Below are 24342 nucleotides of genomic sequence, written 5' to 3' on the forward strand. Positions count from 1 at the left end.
GTGACTTAGGGGATGAGACAGATTTACAGTGGTTGGACAAGTTATGCAAGTGTGTGTCATTTTGTGAGCTACCGGAGCGATTCGGAAGGCAGATAACTGGATGCTATACTTAGCATTACCCAGAGAAGCTACAGTGCATGGAGGATCGCAGTCAATTCTACTTGCAAACTGACTAGCTGTCAGGGACCAGACCCCTGAAGTAGTCTTGTGTAGATAAAACAGAAGTCACAACCTGAACTGGGTATTTAAAATTTTATTTGCTTTTGGCATAACCCCTCAGAAAAACCACTGTAGTCTATATTTGGTTTTAGTATTCAGGCAGCACAAGTTCTGATGTATATCATCACTCATGATAACAGAAAGCAGAACAAAGCCAGCATACTCCATCTTACAGTGGAGCACAGGTGTAGTTAAACCTGCTACACTTCTATGAGAGCTAACTGCCTTGTATACTTAGGCTTCACAGCTAAAATACAATATAGGTTTAGAGTAAATGGCTACATTCACTAATCCATATAAATAGGAGTTCTACCTTGATAAAACTGGAACAGCAGTGTGCAAAAGTCAAAAGGAGTAAAAACATGTAGGTACGTTTGCGGTGTTAGAGCAACTGCCACTCAGCTGCATCTCTTGGTGTCACCAGTGTCTGTTACTGGAGCGCGCTGCCTCCTTCTCCTTCTCCTCTTGTTTAAAGTTCATCGCTTTCATACAGTCCTGATTCAGCAGCCAAACGCTGGAACTCCCCTTCCGGTGAGAAAGCTTGTTTTACATCCAGTCCTCTCCCATTGAGTGCTAGGTATTTGCTAAAAGTCGGCCGAACCTTCAACTTCCTGGGGTTTGGAAGTGGCTTGTGTGGGTGAGCTGGAACAGAGACACCTCATTCAGCTCCTGAGCACTGCAGTTCTCCCTGTTTTAGGAGCTTTATCAAATAGCAAAATTCATACCCTCACATATTCTGAATCTAGAGAAGAGGAAGTTGTCCCTGAAATGAGGAACAGACAGGCAAGCTCCCTCTAACGGGAATGCTCACTTCTGTTGAGGATAGCCACTGGGATGACATACTGCAAAGAAACCATCCCCATCGGACAATGCCCAGATACAAATAGAAATGCCCATTTTGAATAGTTGCACCAAAATGCACGATATATCTGTTACCTCCTTTTGGAAATTCAAGGCCCTGGAGTGCTCAGACCTCAACTAGGTTTGCACTCAGACTTGCTCTGACCAAAGGGGAAGCTACATTAACTCACAACGTAAGTTTTACTTACATGCAACCTCCAGCCTGGTGTGACAGGTGGCCACGCCAGCCTCGTTGACTGCAGAGACAGTGTACCAGCCAGCATCTTTTTTGTTAGCATTATGAATGAGGAGGCAAACCCTTCCAGAGGTGTCATGCAGCATGCTGAAAGATTTAGAGGGTTTTTTGTTTAAAATACATGAAAGTTGATTTAAAAGGAACGACTTATAGCTGAGAAGGCTAGAAGCCCCCAAAACACTTACTGTGATTCAGAAACAGTTTGTTGCACAGGTTTTACTTGCAACAGGTAGGATGAAATCAACAATTACTTGTTTTCTTGTAAGCACTGAAGTCTGAATCAGGGCTCCTTCCTGATATCCAACCTAACCTTCCCTTCCTGCAACTTGAGCCCATTGCTCCTTGTTCTGTCATCTGGCACCACTGAGAACAGTCCACCTCCATCCACTTTGCAACCCCTCTGTAGGTAGTTAAAGGCTGCTATCAAATCCCCCCCCAGTCTAAATAAACCCCGTTCCCTCAGCCTCTCCTCCTCCTCACAAATCATGTCCACAACCCCCTAACCAGTTTTGTTGCCCTCCACTGCATTCTCTCCAACTTGTCCGCATCCCACATAGTGGGGGGGTGGTGGTGCTAAAACTGGACACTACTCCAGATGTGGCCTCACCAGTGCAGAATAGAGAGCGGGAAATAATTACTTTCCTTGATTTGCTGGCAATGCTCTTAATTGTGCTGTTAGCCTTCTTGGCAACCAGGGCACACTGTTGACTCATAACCAACTTATTGTCCACTGTAACCCCCAGGTCCTTTTCTGCAGAGCTGCTGCTTAGCCAGTTGGTCCTAAGCCTGTAGCAGTGCATGGGGATTCGTCCATCGTAAGTGCAGGACTTTGCACTTTTCTTTATCCAACCTTTTAGGTATCACATCATTCAACCTTTAGATATCAGATTGTCTTTTTAGATACCATGTTATTTACATTTTGCATTAAGATATACCGGCTATATTTCTAACACATGAGTGGCCAGCTCATTAGGAGGATACCTTATTCGGTCTGCATTAAATTGTACCATTTCATTGTTTTTTTTCCAGTAAATCCGTGGGGTGGGGATGGCAGAGATCTGACATTCCAGTCTGGCTGTATCTCCTTCATAAACTTTTTTGCTTTGTGGTTTGAAGATGAAAGTTGGAGGTCTCTGATGTTGTTTTGCTAAATGAGAAGAGAAAGTGGTAGTAGCTGTTTTACACTGGCAGATATTTATCCTATCCTCCTTTGGAGGGTACATGCCATGTATATTGCTACCCTGGTCTTCAGGTGCCTAGACATCAGCATTTTAACAAGCAATATTCTTCTTTGGATGGGAGGTTGGGGGCGGGAGGGGGCGGGGGCGAGGGTCATTGCCCAGTTCATGAATAAAAGTCTTGAAGAAGCTTTGGATAAGATCCAAGAGGTGTCCAGAGACCACTACCCAGAATTTGAGCATGCATCTCAAAGCTTGAGGCAGGAGATATACCCCTCCAACTGCCATTTGAGTTGGGTCTTAAATTTCAGCAGTGTTCTCCACCTCAAATAGTCTTGCCCCGCTAACATGAGAGGCAATACAACCAGTAGTTCAGGTAGAGTTAAAATGACAGATGGCTTTCCTCGGCTATGACTCTGGCAGTTTTGGGAAGGTACAGTCTTTCACCCGGCTGTTATTGGATTAAGTCACTTTGGTGGTGGGGGGGCGGGGATGCATAGTGTATTTTATGAAGGGCACTAATTTTGCCATTCTTAGCTGAAACCTGAGATAACAGACATCCAGGTTGGTGCCCTTTTCCTTCCCTGCATGCTCATCATTGGTCAGTGTTCCTGTTTGAAGTCAGAGGCAAAAATGCCATTTCCTTCACCAGGAGCATGGTTAGAAAGGTGGTGAGCACTTGGGAAGAACCTTCCATCCTGAGTTCAAAGACTTGGTTGTAGTTCTTAAACCTGGACATCAAGAAGCAGGCAGAAAAGCCCTGCAGGCACTGGCAGCATCAGCTTTCCTGAGTCTGATGCTCTTGGTGCATGCAGAAGGCACTGGCCTTTCAAGAATGCACAGCTGGAAGGTTTCCTTCCCCTCCAGGGTGTCACCCAAGCCATATGTCTTACCAATTACATCCAGCTTTACTGTGAAAGCAGCTTCTCCAGCGCGATTGGTGGCTACGCATTCATATGTCCCTGTGTCAGAGGCTCTGATCACTTCAAAAATGAATGAGTGGAAGCCCTTTTCGGATACTATCATTTTATGAAATTCATCTGGGTGAACCAGCCTTCCATTTAAATACCAGTTCACATCTGGAGTTGGTAGCCCGCTAACCTGTAAAGGGGGAAGAAACAAGACATGAGCAAACAGGAAGAAGGACCTAAGGATATGCAATCATTGATGTTCTTACATTTAAGAAAATCCCTTCCTAAAGGAAAGTTTGATTAGCTTTGCCCAAACTGGGAAGCTACCTGTGGCATTTCTAGCCCCATGTAAACTGTAAAGCATATGGAGCAACCTAGTTGATTCAAAGAGCTTTAGCTACAAGACGAGGAGCCTTGCTTTCACAAGCCTGAATCATTACCCATGTCCTGTGCAGTTTAACTCAGTGGGATCAGTTGTGGGCAAGCCCACCATTTTATAAAGACCACATTTTTAAACCTTTTTTTTTTTTTAAATACCAATCTGGATCTGTAACGGAGTTCACTTATTCTAGACTCTGAAATGCAGCAGCCTGTTGAACTGGTATGACAAATTACTTTCTCCTAAAAGAGTTATAGGTTTTATCACCTCAGTAAGGTATGAATTGCATTAAGACAAGGAGAGGCATTTGATTCTGTAAGTGCAAAATTAAAAAAACACTTTTTTTCTTCTGAAGTATGGTCATTTGTATGAAAAGAGAACTTGAATAACAAGAGCTAGCTTCTTTTTTTACCACAAGGTACAAGTGTTAAGAGTACAGCTCTCACAGAGTTTCATCCTGTGTTTTAATGGTTGGAAAGAACTATTTTAATAGCTTTTTTTTGGAAGCAGGTCCCTGTCTGTTTAGTTTAGCTATCACTTAGCATATTAAAGTGGACTGTTAAGTGGCCTTAACGTGGCAGACATCTAGGTCCCAATTCATCAGGTTGTAACCAGGTGCTTATGTGCTCAGTAGTCATTCCTCCTCACAGAAGACAAGCATTTAAGACCCTGCCTCAGTGCTTTGTTGAATTGGGGCCCTAATACATGCCCATGCCAGCATGTTTTGCAAAGCCCTTTTCCAGGAGGACGTTTCAGATTTATAGAGCAGGCTTGTCCCTAGCTCCTAACTGCTGCATCCTGACAGGGATGCAGTGGCGACAGCCAATTTAATTTGAAGTTTCCCAGGGCTAAAAGCTGTGGAGCTTGCTAAATTTCTCTCCCTGGTGCTTTTTTGTCACTTCCCTTCCCACCCCCGCTTGGTGCTGGCTTGCAAGATTGTCCAAGAAGGAGTCTGTACTTGCAAAGCCAGTAATGGTAGAGAGACAGTGCTCCAGGTGACTGCGACGGAGCTACTGTAGCTCAAACATCTCTGCTGTGCCTAGATTGTAGTAGATGCCGAGGGGAAACCAAGTGCTGTAGTTGTATGGAGAGGACTGTACAAGTAGCAGCATTACTTTGAAGTCCAGCCTGCAGAAGTGTCCTTCTTCAATGGTTATATCTTCTGGCACTTGTGTAAAACGTGGCTGAAAGAACTTCTCCTGGATCGAGCCCTGTCCTTTCTCTTCCCCTCTGGAAGAGGGTCTGCTCCTGTAGAGTGAATGCTTACAGTTACTTTCAGCAAGGTTGCTACATGGCCGTACATGACACCTACTCAACTCAAGAGGTTAGAATTAAGACAGGCTAATAGCTACGTGGCTCCCATCCCTTAAGCTTTTTAAATCTGTCAAATTGGGATAAAGCATCCCATTATCTGCCTCTGACTGCATGGAATAGCATCACCAGCAGTTGTGAAGCTCCTATCTTTGAGCTCACATCCCAAAGCCTTTGAGGCATGGTCCACAGAGTCTTGTCATATCCCATGCCCTATGGTTATTCCTTACCTCACTGAACCTTGCTTGGAAAGAGATGAGGAACCATCAATTCTCAGAGTATTTTTAACTATAGTGTATGGGTCACAAGCTTCCACCCCAACAACCCCTGCCTCTTTAAAAAGTTTTCAATAATTGGTTGAAGAAATTACCAATTATTCTATGAACCATGAAGTTTAAGTTCATTTTTGAGTATAAAAGTATAAGAATACCCAATACAGTAGCCACCTCATACACATTTTAGATAAAGACTCTGGTCACATAGGAATATTGAATGGCTGTCTCACAAGATTGGCTGGGTATAGATTCAAAGATTACCTTATTTGTCCTGTAGGGACCTGTAACCTTGTGTTCTCTGTAGTCTGCTGCTTTGAAGAGTAAAAGCAAAAAGTCAGTTAATATGCAGTAGCAAAGTTCTCAATTCAATCTCTTGGTAAAGATTTTAAATGAGCAGTTTGCTTTTCAAACGCACCAATTGCAGATTCCTCAGATGCCTTTCTAATAAAATACTAGATCGACATTGTGAGCAAATATTTTCTCACACTTCATCCAGACTCTCTTTTCCAACCCTAGTAACTAAAAACTGTAATAGTTTAATAGTTTAGAGCAGCTTTCAGTTAAGCAGCACAGGTGAATGGTATGGCCATTTTCTTTGTTTGCAGATCTTTCTTGGCGAAGATTTAACCTTTGTTAGCGGGGAAATAGTCTTGCTGGAATATGTGAAATGAGAACCTAGGTACAATGTGTCCTTCTGTACAGCAGGAATAGAAGTGAAGTCACTTTTATACAGAGCTGGCAGGAACACTGTTGTGCCCACTTAGAAATGGTACCAAGAGCAACGAACACATGTTGAGCTGGAAAATATTTTCCCTACTAGATCACAGCACTAGCTAAGCTTGCTGATAACTCCACAATCAAGTTATTAGATCTATTCAAGTACCCAGGATGGTTTTCCAACAGAAACTTCTATAGAGATCTGAAGAGCGGATAACTGTGTTTTAATGTCAGCAAGTCAGAGCATATCTACCACTTTAGCAATGGAGCCAGTTATATCAAGTACAGAAACTTCTGTGGTGTTACAGAATCCATGACAGCAACATTCAGACAAATAAGCTTGAGTTTGCTTCCTTCTCTTTTCTCACTAGCATGCATTTAACTACATACCCACACATGTAGTCTATTTACTATAGCAGGCTACTGCGTGCTTGTATGTTCTGCTGGATTTGGCTTATGGCAGATCCCTTCTGAGGTCTATTCTCTACACTCCCCATGTTAGACATGCAGCATCTAGTAACACTAACATCCATTTTAAAAAGGTGATGCACTAGAGCTGAAGTTTCCAAAAATAGTCCGACTAGCCCAAAAAAAACCTGGCAGTTGGGTGGGTCAATGCGAGCTTACACAGAGTGGTGAAAGTATGAACAATATTGGCAACGCAACACTCCTACTCTTGGGAAAGTGCTCCCCAGACTCCTGTTAGCCAAAACTGGTCTCAAGGCAATCAATGTCAGCTCAGAGAGGCATATCTAACATGCTTCTGCGATGCTCCTTTCTTTAGGTCTGGCGTTATTCAGACAGGGGTGAGGGAAACCGGCTTGCACACAATTAAACTGAAGCCTACCACACAACACTCCCCAAACCACAAAGTCCTGCCTGCCTGTAGTCAGCACAAAAAAAGCATGTTAATTTGTTTTAGTCCTGGTCAAGTTTAAGTTGAGCTGTTACATACTGCCTACTTGTGCTCCCCTGCTCTTCAAATTGGTTATTGTATTAATTCCTTCTGCCTGTCCTACGCTGCAGGAGGCTGCCGAGTGCTGCGAAAGAGCTATTGTGTTCCCTCCCAGAGACTTCATTTCTACAGATAGGTATTTAACAAGGGATGTTGCAAGGTGTAATTAGAATGCTGAACTCTTCCCATGTAGGAGGCTAGACAGAAGTCTATTGTTAGTGCAAGTCTTAGGTTTTCCCTTATTTGCACCTCCTGAAAATGTACAATTCCCCACCCCAGTGAAATCAAACCCTTAAATAAACACCGGACAACAGTATGCCCTATGGACAGACTGCAGTTACCTGCGAGTTCTGCACGTTTTCCTCATTTTGCGTGTCAAACACAGATGCAGCGTTTTCTGGTCCAAGCAGCCTGCGAGCCATTCTTTCTTCATAGGTTAACCTCTTTAAAGCAGGATAAAAAGCAAGGCTAGTCATGGTGAATGGCCTTTTTGCTGGTGTTTCAGCAGCTGTGTCACTCAGCAGTATTAATATGCCATAGATTCAGAGTGCTCTTGGATTGAGTGCATGGGCAAAACTGGCCTGCTCAACAAGGCTTGATGTCCTGGCATCATCTGAGCTTGATCCTCATTTATACAGCATTGAAATGCATAAAAGCTTAGACAGTCGTTGGCTTTCCATTCTTCCTGTGCAGGGATTAGTTATGGGCAACTATGACAGCATTATTGGGGAATTTGGAATGAGCTCCCAGGGGTCCTGTACATCAGTGCTAGGAGGGCTTTCCAACTCCATCAGCTGTGGATCTTCCTCAGAAACTAGCCACTTGGTGCTAGAAAATCCATGCATCCTAAAACCAAGCATGTGCTTGTTCTCTCACACATGCAGTCCCAGCACCTTCAAATGCTCCATGTTCTCGTGAGCAAAAGTAGTCAAATTCATTGGAATCAGGTTGTCTACAGCTAACAGCTAGTTTCAGTCTGTACTGGAGTGCAGAACTTGGTCCAAATTTTGTTAGAGGACTTCTCCCCTCCCTCCAGATTAGAAGTCTTTAGAGAGTTAGTTAGTTTGCAGGTATCAAGTGAGGCACCTTTGACTGGATCTGATAACAGTTTTGAGACATTCTGATAATGACACAGTGGGTCCAGTTTTACCCACCACCTACAATATGCCAGACTATAATAAACTCCTGAGGGGGAGAACCCATCTCCGATTTAATAGGGCCAAGTGGTTAACCTTTTGTGGATTTACCAAGCCTCAGAGCAATAAAACCATTTCCACAGTATTGGGTTAATTGGACATGGAAAGCTAAGTTTTGGCCCTACTGAAGCTGTACCAGATCTCTCAAATGTGAGTCAACTTCCTACACAAAATGCTTCCTTTGCTATTAACTTCCAGCCTATTGTTTCAAACTTGTGGGGCTGCAGAGTTTTCTTTAGACAACTCTTTCGTTTCTTTTTACAATCTGATACCAAGCACTGTGGGGCTCAATTAGATGCTCTCTGTAAAGAATTTGAGCCAAGAAAGTGACTTGAGCAGCAATTCCTCCTTCTTTCATAGGGTCATAGAAGTGTAGGGCTGGAAGGGACCTCATGAGGTCATCCTGGCCCCCTGCTCAAGGCAGGATCATTCCCAACAAACCCATCCCAGGCTACTCTTGGAAGTTTCTAAGGATGGAGCTTCCACAACTTCTCTAGGTAGCCTATTCCAGTGCCTGGCCACCCTCATGGGCAAAGTTCCTCCTAATCTCCAACCTAAACTTCCCCTGCTGCAGCTTGAATCTAGTCCTGTCCCCTACAGCCACAGAAAAAAGTCTATTTCTATCCTCTTCATGATGGCCCTTCAGGTATTTGAAGACTGTTTCTAGTATTGATGGCAGTTGGTTCTTATTTGCTATTGAGTCACAATGCCTGTACTTAGATTGCATTTAGAAACCAGGATAGAACAGTTCCAGTTTGCAGGGTTTAAGTCATGTTCCCCTTGGGCTTTTGGTCAACTGTACCACTGCAGTAAAGGCTGAATAAACTTAGTTGCCCAAACCCTTGGCAGGCTCTTAAATTCTCAGTTGGGTCCATGTCTAGGCTGGTAGCAACAATTCTACCACTGAAAGAGATCAGATTCCTGAATTCAAGCTTTCCGATTGATAGAAAAGTCTAGCGCTCGTTTGCACCTACTAACAGCGCAACCTGGAAGGCTCAGCCTGGCTGGGAAGTGGGATGACAGAGGAGGGCATAGAGTAGCTTTCAGGTGACCTTGTTACCTCCCAGAGCTGCCTGTTTTAGCAGCCAGCTTACACAGATGTCTGGTCCTGGCACAGATGCCACGCTGCAGCCATCTCACAATAGCTGTCTACGGACAGATCTGCAACCCAAAATAGCCATAGGGGGTAATGCTGTGAGCACACCATGTCCTGCCAGGCCCCCTGTGTAGGCTTGTGTGTCTGTGCGGCTTGCTCGCAGAGGGCAGTTCTCCTAGAGCTGCATGCAGGGGCCAAGACCCGTCCCATCTACTATGCAGAGAAGTGTAGCATGTTTGAAATGAAGCAACCAGATTTAAAAAAAACCAAACAAACAAACCAAAACCTACCAACCCCAAATCTATGAGTTACTGGAGTCCTGAACAAGCGATTACCGTATTCTCTCCCCATGCTCATCAAGGAGGGTAGACTCTGCACTCATTATAATGAGCACAATCTGCCCTAGTGGTTTGAATAAATAGGATCACCTCAAGGTTAAGAGAATTGAATAAGATTCTGGGCAGCAGTCTATCCTCATGTCCTTTAGGGTTACTGGGGGCATTTTCATTTGTGTTTTCCATGGGTCTAACAACTCCCATGAGCAGAAATGCTCTAGCACCTCTGAATTGGTTGGAATCTATGGAGGGGAATCTAAGCAAAGAGATCCTTGGTACCAGCACGTTCTTACCTGGTTGCCATTCTGCAGAAGGCTGTCTTTGCAGCGCAGCTTCCTTTCCAAGTCCTGAATGAGGGCCTCTTTTGTTCCTTGTATCTCTTGGTCTGAGGTCTTCTGCACTGACTTTGTGCTAGCTTGTTTGTGATACATTGGCTTTGGGTAACTACTCAAGCAAGAGACAAAAGAAAGAGTCAGCCCAGCTAGTCATTAGAGCTGTGAAAAGTCCCATTAGAGAACGTATACAAACTTCAGGCTTCTGTTTGAACCCACCAACAGATCAGTGGCTCCAGATTAGCTTGTAGAATGCCTAGAACAGGATGTGTTTAGGGCATTTATACTTGTGCTCTGGGAGGGAGGAGTGCTTTAGTTAGAGTGGCTCTGAGAGCTGCTCTAATTAATGCACCTAGAGCATCACATGCATCAGTGTCCCTGTGCTGAAAAATGGCAGCGAGGGCACTTTAAAAGTCACTGAATGAGCTTTAGTTAAGGTGCCCTATCACCATTTTTCAGCGCAGGGATGCTGTTGCATGTGATGCTGGTGTCTGCTGGAAGCGTGGTAATTACCACACTCCAGCAAACTCGATTAATTGAGTCTGCTCAAACACACTGGAATTAGAAGACAAATATTTTGGGGAAATAGGGCTTTCTCTAGTCTGAGGCAACCGGTGGCACAACGAGGGGTACACACAGAAAATGCAACCTCTGTGGTAGGACTTCTCTGTGAGCAGGAAGCAAGGCCTGTCGGCAGAAAGATTTCCGGCATGAATTGCTTCCCTGAAGCCAGTAGGTTAATACTGAAGTCCGGCTAAGATATCCAAATCCTCTTGCCCTCCATATGCACTGTGTGTCCCCCACCCCTACTCAGCACTTTTCCAGTGTAACCAAGGGTCATACTCCCTATAGTGTAGGACAAGAGCTGGTTATCAGCTCTGCCAGGGTTAGAAGTGGAGTAATACAGGGGACTTCCCACCCACGTAAGAGCAGAAACAGGCCATGCAGAAGAGAAGGAATCCTGGTTTTGTGTACTCACCACTCCAAAGAACTGGGGGAAGAGGGAGAGGGGGACCTCAAAGGGCTGGGGCTCTGCCATCTCAAATAGTTATGATGGGGCCTGAGTTGGAGAATTCTCCGTTCTCCTCTGCCTCCCAAAGACCCCAAAAGTTGTAAATGAACTTATTTGTGAGGAAAGCAGAGACCTTGCATAGGTCTCTCTGGCTTTTCCTTGACAGCTAGGGGGATGAGAAGGATAGAAAAAAAAAAGGAACCCATAAATCTTTGGGCTACCCAGGGTTTATCCAGCCCTCTGTCCGTCCCACCTCTAGCTAAAGGATGAAATAGTTGTTCCCATCCTAGTTTCTCACTGGTCCCAGTCATGGAAGCTATACAAACTCTTGATGCCGTCTCCAGGAAAGTGTGAAGACACCAAATGAACACTGCTTGTCACATCGTTCCCCTCTTAGTCTTTTAAGAGCTAGGGCCTTCTTGTCATAGGACCTAGCCAATTTAATTCCCAGATATCATGTAGCTGCAGGAAAGGGCTGAAATACCCAAGTTGTATACTTCATTTAACAGTACAGATGATTTTGGCTAAGAAACCTTAGGTATAGACACTGTTGCCCCTCATTTTAGTTCTTGGGACATTGCAATTATATAGTTTAGGTTTGGAACAGAGTCTGTCCAGATGAAGCTGTGCCTTTATAGGCCAAACCCTTGCTCAGGTGGAGTAAGCAAACATTTAAATGACAACTCTGTAAAGATGCCCCCACGAGCACGGTTTGCTAAGCATTGGGGTGGTTTAGATGGAGTTAGCCAAAACTGCTGCTGCCTCTTTCTTCCTGGTGAATGTATTGCAAGGGGACAGCATCCCTTGAAATACATGGTGAACTCGACAGATTTCACCAACCGTACGGGTTAAATGCTGACAGAACCTGACCAAAGCAGCAGTCTGTATGGCAAGGCCTTGGATGTTGTGTGCATATTCAGCAAATCTTACCTCCCTTTGGACATGACTTGAAGTCACTCCCTACACTATTTGTTCTCTAAAGAGCAAGAAGCAACTGCTTGTTTATGGTGGGCCCCATTCCTAGCACTCCTTTCCCTCCAGTGACTGGGTCCTTTCTGCTCACTGGGGCAGGGGAAGTGGAGTTTGCTTTGCTTCACCGCATAGCCTTGGGCAAGTGGCTCAGTTTGTCCAGCCGCAAAATTCTTTGGATAATAATGCTCCCTGGCTTCACCAGCAATGGTATGTGTTAAGGTTAGTATGGTATTTAGGAAGCCCTTAGATGAAAAGCTGTGCACTACTCTACCATATAAATTGTGGTTGTCCTAGTGGCATTTATAGGTCACACACAAAAGTGGTAGTTCCCTGTAGAAAGATGGAGCTGATCAAAATGACAACTGTCCTTGCTAACATCACCTTCCCATTGCTAGTCAATCGAACTGGCAGCTTTATTGAAGCACAGCTACTGTCCCAAGTTTGAGAATGCAAAGACTGAACCTCCATTTGTAACCAAGACAAAAGATGCATATTTTCCTCCATCTTCCACAATACGGTCTCTACTGAACATGCTTCCCTTACTTCCATGTGAACACCTAGCAGCGGTGGCAGTAACACAAGGTATAGAACAAGGCCAGATTGAACTCCCATTGAGGTCACTGGGAGTCCTTCCAAAGCCCTTGACAGGGAGTTGGATTTCACCCCAAAAGCCATCAAGATAATGCATGTCCCAGGGAGAAGAATTTTGTCCTTGGTCTGAAGGGGTAAAGCTTTCAAAGCATCTTAATCACTTGGCACCTATCAGTCCTTGACCTGAAACTCCAGAAAATGCTGGTACATCAGTTTCTCAGTCTCTGGCTATATACATAAGTCTAGGACAAGGAGGGATCACCTCTTTCAGGGCTTTATCATAAGACACGAAGGCTATTGCAGGTGGTGCCATCCTTGTGCCCAGAAGTAGTCAAGTTAGAATTGCAGGACTCAAAACTAAAGCAAAGTGCCTATCCCCTGCCCTGAATATGTTAAAGAAAATGATTTCCACCACACTAGAGACAACTGCTCATCATGCTCCAATGAATGACCATGCATTGGAGAGGTATGTGAAGTTAATTTCTAAGAAGTCTCTCTCCCACTTGTGCATTGTGGACAAATGTTTGCCCAGGGAAAGCAAAAAGTGGGGAATTCTGTCCTCTGAATGGCATATTGAGATCAACTGAATCTTCCTTTGGCATGACTGAGATCAGGATTTCACCCCAAACCTGGACTTCTTGCAGTGGCCAGCCAAACAAAGATTCAAAGCAAGGGGAAGTCAGTAAGTACACATACTTACCTGGGTTCTGTAGGAGGAGGAGCTTGGCTATTATGAATAGACTGTGAGGGCAACACAGAGCAAAGGAATGCTGCAGGGGACTGGTTATGCATGGTCGAAAGCCTTTGCCCAGATGATGAGCTAGCAGGAGATTGTGCAGATTCCTTAGGGGCGCTATAGGAAGGTGAGGAGAGAGAGATGGAAGAGCTCAGCGACGGAGAGGAGGCAAACTTCTGCCCGCTAGGGTTATGAGGCTGTATGAGAATAGAGGACTGTTTGATTGGTCTGCTCGGCGATGTAGAAGTCTCAGGTCCTGGAGGCTGGTGTTTCCCTTGGTACATGCTCTTAGACTGGAGAAAATGTTTTGGACGCTCGTAGTTAAACATGGTTGGTTGGTACATAGAGGAAACTGATGGGAGATTATGGACACTCATGGGGCAGGGTTTGAGATAGTCCTGAGCTTTTGTAGGTGAGAATGGGCTTTGGGGTGGTGGCTGGTAAGTTAGATGATAGGCCACAAAGACTTTCGTGGGTGGGTTCCTGGGTAGAGTGGAACCCTTGCCTCGATGGTGGATTATCCCTTTAGGAAGATAACACAGATAAAAGTTGCACGTCACAATTTGACTAGCAAGCACTGTGTAGCAAGCAGTCATTTTGTTGTGAGAGCATCAGGATTTTTAAGATCCAACATGCAGTCCCATAAAAGTGACAAGTCAGGTCTGCAATTTCTATTGCAGATCTGTGCTAACAACTCTCTTTAGTTACAAGATCAAATACTACTCCCATTATTATAAGCAGTACCACAATTTCATCTAAAACAGCAAAGCAAGTTCCAGCATAAAATGAAGGTTGTAGCAATAGCCATGAACTAATAGCACTTTTCTGGCCCAAATCTGCAAGCAGCCTGAGATAACTGCACAAGCATGAGCTACCACACAGCCATCATAAGGGCCTATGGATATTGTAACCTTGCACCCATAAAATTTAACATATTTTCCCTATTGCGCCACAGGACATGCATTTTATTTTTTTTTTTTTGCTATGAGATTCATTAAATTTTGTCATATAGCTAGGGAAGCATGAATTTGCTTCAGCTTCTGTCTCAGGCTAGTAACTTTACACAAAACAAGAAAACCTCCCATATTATAGTAACACTTTTCAACGGGAGTTTTCATTGTATGAATGCACATGGGGTATGATATTATTTCAGTATTCTTTTGCACACACAATTACCATACTGGGTTTTCCATGCTTTGTGTACTGCTGATTTGTGGATATAGGATGGAGGGGTGGGGGAGAGGGGAAGGGGAAGGAACCATCTGAGCACAAAAGTTTTGTGACCAACTGAGATCAGGTGCACAGATATAAAGTTTAGCGAAGAGAAACCATTCACCCCATTGAAGTAGTTTGCAGAGATTTGTCAATCAAGAGCACTATGGACAAAGTTGCCCTGAATAAATGGTAATTGGAAGCAGGGCTAGAGTAAAGTCTGTACGTCTCTTGCCAGATAATGCACAGACTAAGCCAGAAACTATGGCTAATCAAAGCACTGCTGTAAAATACAGCAGGACAAATAAAACATCTTGAAGAAAGGTGCTAGATTACATCCTATCCATAAGGTAGATATCTAAAGCAAAACTTCCCTCTTCTGTGCAGCAGATGGGAAGCTTCTGAGCAGTGAACTGAGCAAATTACAAGTTGTAAAAACCTCTAAGCAGAGACCTATAAATCTACAGAGTTACATGTGCTGGAAAAAATTGCAATCTTGTCCCACTGAGATCAGCTGTTTTGCTTCTATATATACATGGTATATTGTATTCCTTTCATAGGAGACCCCAAAGAAGGGTTCCATGAGGTCATACATTCCCCCGGGAGAGATCAAATTAAGATCTCTCTTCTGTTTTAAAGAAGATTTAGAGCTTCCATTTCCTACTGCTGTGGGGATAGTTACAAGTTAACCCTAACTAAACAGCTGTTTTTTAGCAAAAAGTCCCCAACTTCCCCCTTACAAACATGCTTGGAATGTGAAACTAAAAATCAGAGTTGTGGATCACATCCAAGCTACTTTCTCATTCATTCACCCATTCAAATGCTTGAGTCCTTGGTTTTGGGTAACTTTTAGAAACAGCAGTTTAAATATCTATATCCATTTACAAAAGGGCTTTAGGGAGCATGACCGCAGAGACAAGTGGCTATCTTGGACCTCATGGATCACTCCTTTCTCTTCCAGGAAGAGTTATCTGTTGCATTTGCTTCCCAAACAATAACCTGCCTCCCCCAGCTTTTTAGAAGAGTCAAAGGCAAGATTTAAATTCTAAAATTATTATTATCCTTTTTTGACAATTGCCCCCTCTTTATGTGAACAGTTTGGCTGAGTGGGACTTTAAAGCATTGGGTTTCACAGCAATATGCTATTCTCATCCCCCCTCCCCGATCACTAACCAGTTATTCAAACTAAAAAGTAAAAGGAGGAAAAAAAAAAGAAGTCTTACCTAAAAACACTAAAAGTTGTCACCTGGGCTTTAACCGGTATTTTGGGGAAGGGATAGTCATTCACGGACACAGGCTGTAATCATAGTAGCACTCCGCTTAATATTATAAGACCACTCACTTTTATCTGCTGCCAAATAATGACATCTGATGTACTTGCTTGTCCACCTACCTATGGAAGTGTATCAGAATAAAAGTCCCCAACCTCAAATGCAGCCACTTGCAATAGGGTTTGATTGAGAGGAAGCAGCCCTGGTGTTTCCAGCTCTTTATTGCAAGTGGCCATTTGCTGTCTGAAAATCTATGATGCTTACTGCATGGTGCAGTCATAGGTGAGTAGATCTATGTAGCCATTTGCTTCATGTGTCTCAACGGGAGAAAGGGGAAATGGAGAGGGTTGGCATAGTGAATATAGAGGCAATTCTTCCTTCCGCCCACCTGCCCCTTTTGAGGTCTATGCTAAGATGTTCAGAGATTTCAAGAGCAGCCCAATCAAGCTTTACACCACTCAGGGGTTCACATGAATAAAACAGAAGTGCTTCCTACTGCTGAGGGAGGAGGGGTGCCAATGGAGTGCATGTCACAACCTTTGGGCAATGGGTCCCCAACTTTTGGGGATCAACGGAGCTCAACCTTTCTTGCAGGTCACCCTGCAACATCAGATTTAAAAAGGGATGAGACAGCGCAGTCCCCCTCCCAGTGCAGTCCCCTGACTTCTTTCTGTGGTCGTGGGTGGTCACTTTTGGGAATGGACACAGGCACAGATGGATACCAAGGTGATGCGAGGTTCACAGGAAGCTGCACTGGGAGTAAAAACTAAGTTCTTGCTTGTATTTAAGCAGCTGCTTTTCCCAGAGTAGGCACCCCCAACTTCAAGGACTTTGATTCTGAAATAGGTGCAAGAAGCAAGTCTGTGGCGGGACTGAAACTGGAGCCCTGGCAAATCCAGTCACAGCACTCCTTTGTTCCAGCACATAGCATGCACCCTTCTGCCTGCCTTACCATTCAGCTTTTAAAGTGCCTAGACATGGATTGTTTCAAGCACAACTTGAAAAGCCCAGCACATACCTAGGTGGAGGAGGGGGTGGGCCAGTTCCTCCAGCTCCTGGAAACTCTTTCCGCCACTTGAGGTGTGAAAGAGATTTCTGTTCAATAATACCAAGCACTTGTCTAGCATTTCACATCTGTTTTGCCCAGCCAGCAGTCACCACAAAGCTCCTGTGAGCCAAACAAATTGTTTTCGCTGCCTCCTCCTGCAGCTGGAGGAGGGACATGTACAGACCACCTCTGCGCTGTTTTTGGACGGCCTGTTCAGTTCCTTCTGCCTGCCCCACTCCCAGCCTAGTTCTGCTGCAGGCTTTTTCAATCATTCCACGGGCTAACCCTATTCACAGAGGATTTTAATTATACTGTAGAGGGACAAGAAAATACCCTTGTCTGGTCCACACAGCACTTCCTGCAGTATTACCTCCCTCCTTTACCTGCAGGAATGCTAGGTGGAGAAAATGTGTAAGGCTTCAGTATTGAAAAGGCCTTGGGCCCATCACAACTCAGAAGCCAATGGAAGAGGTAAAATGTGAGAATCTCTTGCCCTGACTTGAGCTCATGCCCCAATTTAAAGAATGATCATAGCCCAATTCAAAGAATCCCTGTCCTATGAATTAGACAGCTTGCTCTGAGCCAGCCAAACTCCAACCTCAGGTGAGTGGTTTTCTGCTCACTTTTGAGCGAGACCTGTGAAGATGCAGGTCTCGCTCAAAAAACCAATTTGTTAGCACCTAGAAAGCTTTGGCCTTGCATTAAGTTCCGTGATGGTACATAATTCTGCATGGGTGAGACGCTCCCTCTGCCTGAAGAAGGGTGTTTGTACCCAAAAGCTTGCAACGAAGAATTTTTTCCAACTATTTTAGTGAGTCTGATAAAAGATACCAGATTTACCCAAAGAACCTTGTCTGCCTATAACCTGCTACGAAGCATCTGGGCCGCGACTCAGGAAACACTTATTCCCAAGCTTAGCTTTAATATTCCTTTTGAAGTCCATGTGATTACTCATGAGAACAAAATGAAGCCCATACTTAAGAGTTTGCAGGATTGGTGGCTTAAATAGAAGGACACAGGCAGAAGCACTATGGGATTTAACTAGGGAACCTTCATCACATCAGGAACAGGCAGAGCTGAGAGAAATGGATGCATGTTGTCAGCCCTCACAGTAGTTTGCCCTGTCCTGACTCAATTTTACTCCCTTTGTCTGGGACCCAATTACTCAGTCTCCTTTATTTACACTTGGGCAACACTTGAATAGCTTGTCATGCTAAGGAAGTTGTTATTGAACTGATTTCTATGGGGGACAGCAGTGTAAAATACCTCACATTTTTCCCTAGCTCTTTCTCTTTTTTGATTTCCAGTGGCTAATGTAAAAGGCACAACAACCAATCCACACCTGAAGCTCCTCTTGAATACCATCCCACCACTTGGTGAACAAGTTCTCCATAACAGGTGTTCATGGAGTGCTAATATATTTAAATTCCTCCTGATGAAAGCAATTGGGGAGGAAATGCTTTTCAGTCTGAATCAAAATTCTTCCCTTGCAAGTAAGAGCTAGAGTGCATTACCTGTGAATGGAGGGGAGGCAAGGAAATAGTAACTTGATCACCTGCCAGCATAGACGTTGGTGTGAAAGGTCACGTTCTGTGCTTGGACAGATCTGCTAGCCTCCTGCTTGCTTTTACAGGGGCGCATTGTGCTTATCTAAGAGCAGACTTTTGCCAGTCTTGCTATGGGTGGGGGACGTCCAGCAGGGCGTGCTCCCCAGGGTAATTGTCTCTGATATGTCCTCCATAGGAGGTCTATATTGAGCAGATTCTTTTTGGTATTGGGTGGTGGAACCGGAGCGTGCTCCATCCACTCCATGCAGTGACCTGGTATTGCAGTGCTTCCAGGACCGGTGCAAAAAAACAGGAAAAAAAAAAAAAAAGACTTTTGCCTGCAAGGCATTGATTTAGGGGCAGCTTTGTACATCCAAAAACCTGCTGGACAGCGCTAGGATGGAAACAGAAGTGGGGAAGCACAAAGGTAGGATATAGCTGAAAGAGAGCAGAGTTTGTTGAGGGAAGACTGGAATAAATGATAAGGAAGCATTAATTGCTTGAAAAAACCCTCAAGTGAAGGAGATTAAGTTTATTCTCCAACACCGTTTTTGTATCCAGTCAGTTCCCACAGCAGGAAGGTCAAGGGAACTAGACTGAAAGGGAAAGGTCTTTTAAAATCCAGTAAATAAATAAAACCAACAGTAGCCAGTGATTAGGAGTGGGTTTAATGCTTACAAACTACTTCCTACAAACTACTTCTTAACTTCAGCTACATTGATCACATCTCTAGCATACTAATTCAACAGGCCCTTTTGGGGAAGGGGAAGAGACATGCTATGCTCTCTGAAGGGAGTGTGTGCCGGAAGCATAAAGCTTGCAAATGTAAAGGCTTGAGAGATGGCTGACAGCTACCAGCTTGTTTCCTAACACTTTTTAGTTGCTAGTCTTGTGGAAGAGACTGTATCGCTAATGTAGTTCTGAGAAGAATGAGCACAGCTAACTCTGCAATAATCATTCCCAGGAAGAGCCTCGTGCTCTGCCAATCTTCTCGAGTTTCCTTTCATTTCTATAAGGTCACCATTGAACCAGTCAGTTCCATGGCTGTATACCTTCCCCTGCAGTTTTAAAACCTTTAACCCAACAACACTGGCTGCTGTATTATTAGAAGCCCTGTGTGCAAACACTGTTTTGCTCAACTCTTGAGAGAGTACTAGAAACATCCCTCCGGTTGTACTCAAGGTTACTATGAAGGGACCAGATTTTTCAGACACCCCAAGGAGTGGTGCTTCTGAAAACTGAAGAGAGCTCCTAGCTGCATCCCTTGGTATCTAAAAGCATGTATAACAATGGCTTTTGGGCCCCCAGTGAAAGACTTCTTTGGGTTTGGGATTCCAGATGGTAGTCAGCACCTCGCACAAGATGCAAACAGCCTACTCTGCCTGCATTTGAGAAATAGCACATACCACAAAGCAGCATGTAAAAGTCATACCAGCTGGAACCAACAGATTTGAGCAAAGCAGCATCTGAAAGAGAGGCCACTCCAAGTTCAACTTAACTGGAAAAGCAAAATTTCCTACCTCATTTGTTAAGTCTGGCAAAGGACAGGATAGAGCAATTAACCTAACTCCTTGAGTTTAGCTGGAAAATGCCTTCCACCAGCTCTGCTCTCTCTTGTCAGTCAGAGCTTTTATGAGGATTTTACTTTTGGCTGTGTCAGATGGTCATAACAGCCTGCGTTGATTTGAAACAACCCCTTTTTAAATGGTACAAGCCTAATATGTCCCCCACTCTTATACCTGGGCAGTGAGAATCAAGGTGATCAAGCCTGATTTATCCCACTGTGTAGTATTTGTATATTTGGGTTTTGTCTGTGATATTTAATAGCTTCAGTAACTAAGCCATATTCACAACTTTAGCAGGGGCTACAGCAAATCTCTCTCTCCCTATTCCACAAAGCTGAAGTCTATCAAGATGCATAGTAGTCTGACTAATTCATCAAGACAGCTAAACTGGCTTCAATTAGCACACTGCTTCATTAACAGGGCTGGTGGGGAGCCTTACTGACCTTATTACAGTAATCTGTGTGCAGGGAGTTCATGCGAGGATTGGGATCGAAGACGGTGACTTCTTACCAGGAATCTGCAGATTATTTAAACTAAAGCCATGCTTAGCTTCCTGTTAAATAAAACTTCTTCCTGTGCACAGGGAAATCTATATTTAAAAACCTGTCGGCATGGGGTGAGCTTGTTCAGAACGGTTATAATAACCACATTATTGGAAGAGGATGAAGACTGCTTCCTAAAATAATCTGTTACGCAGAAGAAATTGCTTTCCCTCACCGACAACGGATTGTGCATGATGTAAAGGTATTGATATAGCGCAGTGCTGGTGTTCAGCTGACTGAACAAGAGACGCAGACTTGTTTCACGATGAGAGAGCACGCAAGATATATTACATGGGACAGTTCCCTGGTATAAAGTCATGGCTATGCCACTGGAGAGCTGCACAGTGCAAATGAGCATCTCAGCATCATTGCTCAAACTTGGGACAGGCTTGCTAAGAATAGTAACAATAGCTTGCTCTTTATCAGCCGGAAAGAAATAATGGGACTTAATAATATTGCAAACAACCTATGGCCACTTAGACCACTCTTCTCACTACGCTGCATGCAGTGGCCACTTGGAACTCCATGGAGGCCAAACTAAATGCTGAGCTTTCAGCTCCCAAAACACAAGGTCCTACCTGCTTTGATATTAAAGGACAGTCCTCACGTGCTATAAATAATACAGGGACTATGTCACATCAAGGAGTGGTTCTGGGTCTACCCAGTAGAGCTTCCTACTTCATTCTTGCTACTTGTCTAGGTAGCACTCCTTACCTTCAGAGCATTTGGCAAGTTGCAACACACTTATAAGAGCTCCAAAGATCATCTATGTTTTACAGATGGGGAAACTGAGCCATGTGGGTGACATGCTTGGCCTCAAGCGAGGGATGAAGTTGATGTTGAAAGAATTGTGATTACAAGGTGGGTGTGCTTGCCTCCTTGTCTCATCATCCTGTAGGGTGGTTTTCTAACTATAATCACCGGAAGTTGTATTTTAAAGACATTTCTGACTAGGCACTTCTGAAAATCCCAAGAGGTGCTCATCTGCATCTTTAGGTATTTTAAATACCTTTAAAAATCCACCCCTGGCATTTTGGTGGCCAGATCTTGGCACTCAGCAGCCCTCACTGACAACAGCTGGATGCTGTTAAATACTGTGCATTCTCAAGAACTGGAGCCTTGAATGCTGAGGCCTTTTAAAAATATAAGCCCTGGCCTGTGTGCATTGAGGCAAACAAGTAATGAACATTACTGACTTGAGTTCCCTTTTTCAGTCTCTAACTGACTTTTGTCCTCCAAAGAGCTTGTAAAGCCTATTCACCAGTGAGTTATGCATACTAGCACATGTCCATATGCCTACTAAGATCAAATAATTGCATGTGTGTAACCCAAGTGGGTAGTTGTGTTGGCCTCGCTGGTGTATGCTGCTGCATTTTTCTTTTGTCACTGTGAGGGCCACTAGAAATGTCCCCCCTTGTGGCATATAACAGACTTAAGTAGGCTGTTGCCTTACCAAGGATATGGAGTCTCAGGAAAGTTTTCATAAACACTGCAACGTTCTTCAGTTTCCCCCTGATAATTCTGCCATTCAGGACCGGCGTGCTCCATTTGCACGGCTGGGTCTGGTGTCTTTTGCAGCACGTTGTATGAAGGGTTGCTAGCTATATCTCTTTCCTTTACCACATTTTGGCTGTTACTTGGCAAGGTGGCTGTATTCATGCTAGCTGGTAGGTGGGAAATGGCTTCAAATTCTTCCATCTCTCTTGTTCCTGCAAAGTGTGATAGTCAGACAGAAACTAGTAGTGACTTACTGAGACACAGCACGTTCCACAAACAGGGACTCTGGTGAACTTTATAGGCCTTCCTAGGGTCAGCCAAGAGTGTTTTATGCAGTATCATCTGTGGCCTGAGAGTGTTTCTGATGCTTCTGTTGTATCCATGACCAACAAAACCCCCAAGAAGAGCTGTTTAGAAAGCAGTAAGTTTCTGGAGACCCTCAGAAACACCCTGGATACCTGAGTGGTCTGAAATGCCAAGCTCTCCACTAGCTGTGATGCTCCTTGTCGGGATGGCAAGCATTCAGCAGGAATTTCTGCAGTAGGGAACATCCAAGGAGCATTCAGGGTGTGATAGAGGCACCAGATATGGCATAGGGACCACCAATAGATGTGGTGAAGCACCAGCAGGCAGATTGAAAGTGCTATCAACAGGGGCCCATGAGCTATCCCTATAAGGGAAGATGTCCGTGGTGATCACAAGTGCAAGTGCCTGGAGATGCTCAATGAGTGGCCTCTGGGAGAAGAGGTAAAGTCAGAGGATGGGGTACATGTAGGGTCACCCGGGGAGTGCACAAGAAGGTGAAATTCATGGAAGAGACAGGGGCAGCATGTCTTGTTTGCTTCGCCACTGTATTATGCCCACCTTACCTGATGTGAACCAACTTCCCAAAGTACTCTCAGTCCTCTTGGGTATTTTCTACTGTAAGCAAGAATCCACCAATGTGTGTCCTTATTTAATAAGGTGAGCTTGTGGCCACTTCCCTTGTTACTAGAGCTGGACCAAGTCTAAACAAACATTTGGGGCTCCCCTTGGTATTTATGACAGTCTGGCACTGAGTGGAGATAAGACCCTCGAGCGGTTTCACCTCCTTGTGACCCGAATGAGTGTATTTACCTTGGGAAACGAAAAGACATGCACTGGATGCCACAGCTCCAGATTCGTTTTCCGCCACACATTGAAATATCCCAGAATCTTCTGGGAAGGCTTCGGTAATAACCAAGGTGCAAACTTCCTCTGAAATGACAGAGAGGTGAATATGGTCGGTACTGGGCAGGACCCTCAGCCAAATGCTGCCCCCCAAGAGGTAATGGAGAAATTCTTCTGTCCCTTTGAATCGCCACCCCTTTGAAGGGTGGATCATGTGCTGAGTGTTTTTAGCTAGGCTTAAACACAGTGGACGCCCAGGTCAGACCCCAACGCCTCCCAGATTGGCGGTGTGCACCCGGAGGCTTATGTAGTGTTTTGAAAGCTGCTTATGGAAAAGCAGCCCACACTGAAAAATAATGGAAATGAAGGAAGTGGTCATCCCAGCCCTGTGCTCGTGCATCTTCTGCCTCCCTGGACCGCAGTGACATGTTTGCTCCCTGTGCTATGAGATGGGGGCACACCAGAGGAGCCTTGCTTACAGCATGTCCAGTGGAGGGCAATGAAAATGGTTAGGGGGCTGGGGCACATGACTTACAAGAAGAGGCTGAGGGAATTGGGCTTCAGCCTGAAGAAAAGACTGAGAGCATAGCAGCCTTCGCCTACCTGAAGCGGGGTTTCAAAGAGGATGGAGCTGGACTGTTCCCAGTGGTGACAGATGACAGAACAAGGAGTAAATTGCAGCATGAGACAACATCTCACGTTGCAGCATGGGAAGTTTAGGTTAGATATGAAAACCTTTTTTCACTAGGAGGGTGGTGAAGCACTGGAACAGGTTCCCCAGAGAGGTGGTGAAATCTTCATCCTTAGAGGTTTTTAAGACCCAGCTGGACAAAGCCTTGGCTGGGATGATATAATTGGGGATGGTCCTGCTTCAAGCAGGGGGTTGGACTAGAAGTGACCTCCTGAGGTCCCTTCCAACTCGAATAGTCTCTGATTCTATGTTAATGCCAGTCCTCCACTTACAGAGAAGGACGGAGCGAACTGGGAGATGCTCCTTGTAGAAATGGAAATAGATCTTTGTGACAGTCAGGGTTTTATTCTGTGGAGTAGGTTGGCGTATAAAACACAAAGGATGTGGGGCACAGGGTTGGAACAATTCTTATTGAGTTTGGGCCTGAGGCTAGGTAGGGGAAGGTAAGCCTTGCTCCATAGGCCAAGATCAAACCCCCCAAAAACCCTTAGGACAGTGAGGTTGGCATG

The 24342-nt window shown here is 44.6% G+C and overlaps 1 protein-coding gene across 9 annotated transcripts in view; it reads right to left on the reverse strand.

Moving 5' to 3' along the window:
• Positions 1-238: 238 nt before the first annotated feature.
• Positions 239-24342, reverse strand: part of MYOT (myotilin) — a 41798-nt gene continuing 17694 nt past the window's right edge. For 4 of the 9 annotated variants that reach the window (XM_090020992.1, XM_090020989.1, XM_090020991.1 and 1 more), the window contains 10 exons: positions 23110-23229; positions 21950-22205; positions 9962-10112; positions 7383-7484; positions 5631-5680; positions 4899-5031; positions 3387-3594; positions 2297-2462; positions 1269-1402; positions 239-861 (listed from right to left, as the gene is read on the reverse strand). In XM_090020992.1, the coding sequence (XP_089877118.1) occupies positions 689-861; positions 1269-1402; positions 2297-2462; positions 3387-3594; positions 4899-5031; positions 5631-5680; positions 7383-7484; positions 9962-10112; positions 21950-22205; positions 23110-23229 (1493 nt within the window). In that variant the 3' untranslated portion in view covers positions 239-688. Of the gene's footprint in view, positions 862-1268; positions 1403-2296; positions 2463-3386; positions 3595-4898; positions 5032-5630; positions 5681-7382; positions 7485-9961; positions 10113-13275; positions 13835-15746; positions 15894-20397; positions 20536-21949; positions 22206-23109; positions 23230-24342 lie in introns of those variants that run through there. The other 5 variants (XM_090020994.1, XM_090020995.1, XM_090020996.1 and 2 more) reach the window with 5 other exon arrangements.

Source organism: Crocodylus siamensis, chromosome 10, assembly GCF_052110815.1.
Source record: "Crocodylus siamensis isolate JL-2025a chromosome 10, ASM5211081v1, whole genome shotgun sequence".
Classification (NCBI taxonomy): domain Eukaryota; kingdom Metazoa; phylum Chordata; order Crocodylia; family Crocodylidae; genus Crocodylus; species Crocodylus siamensis.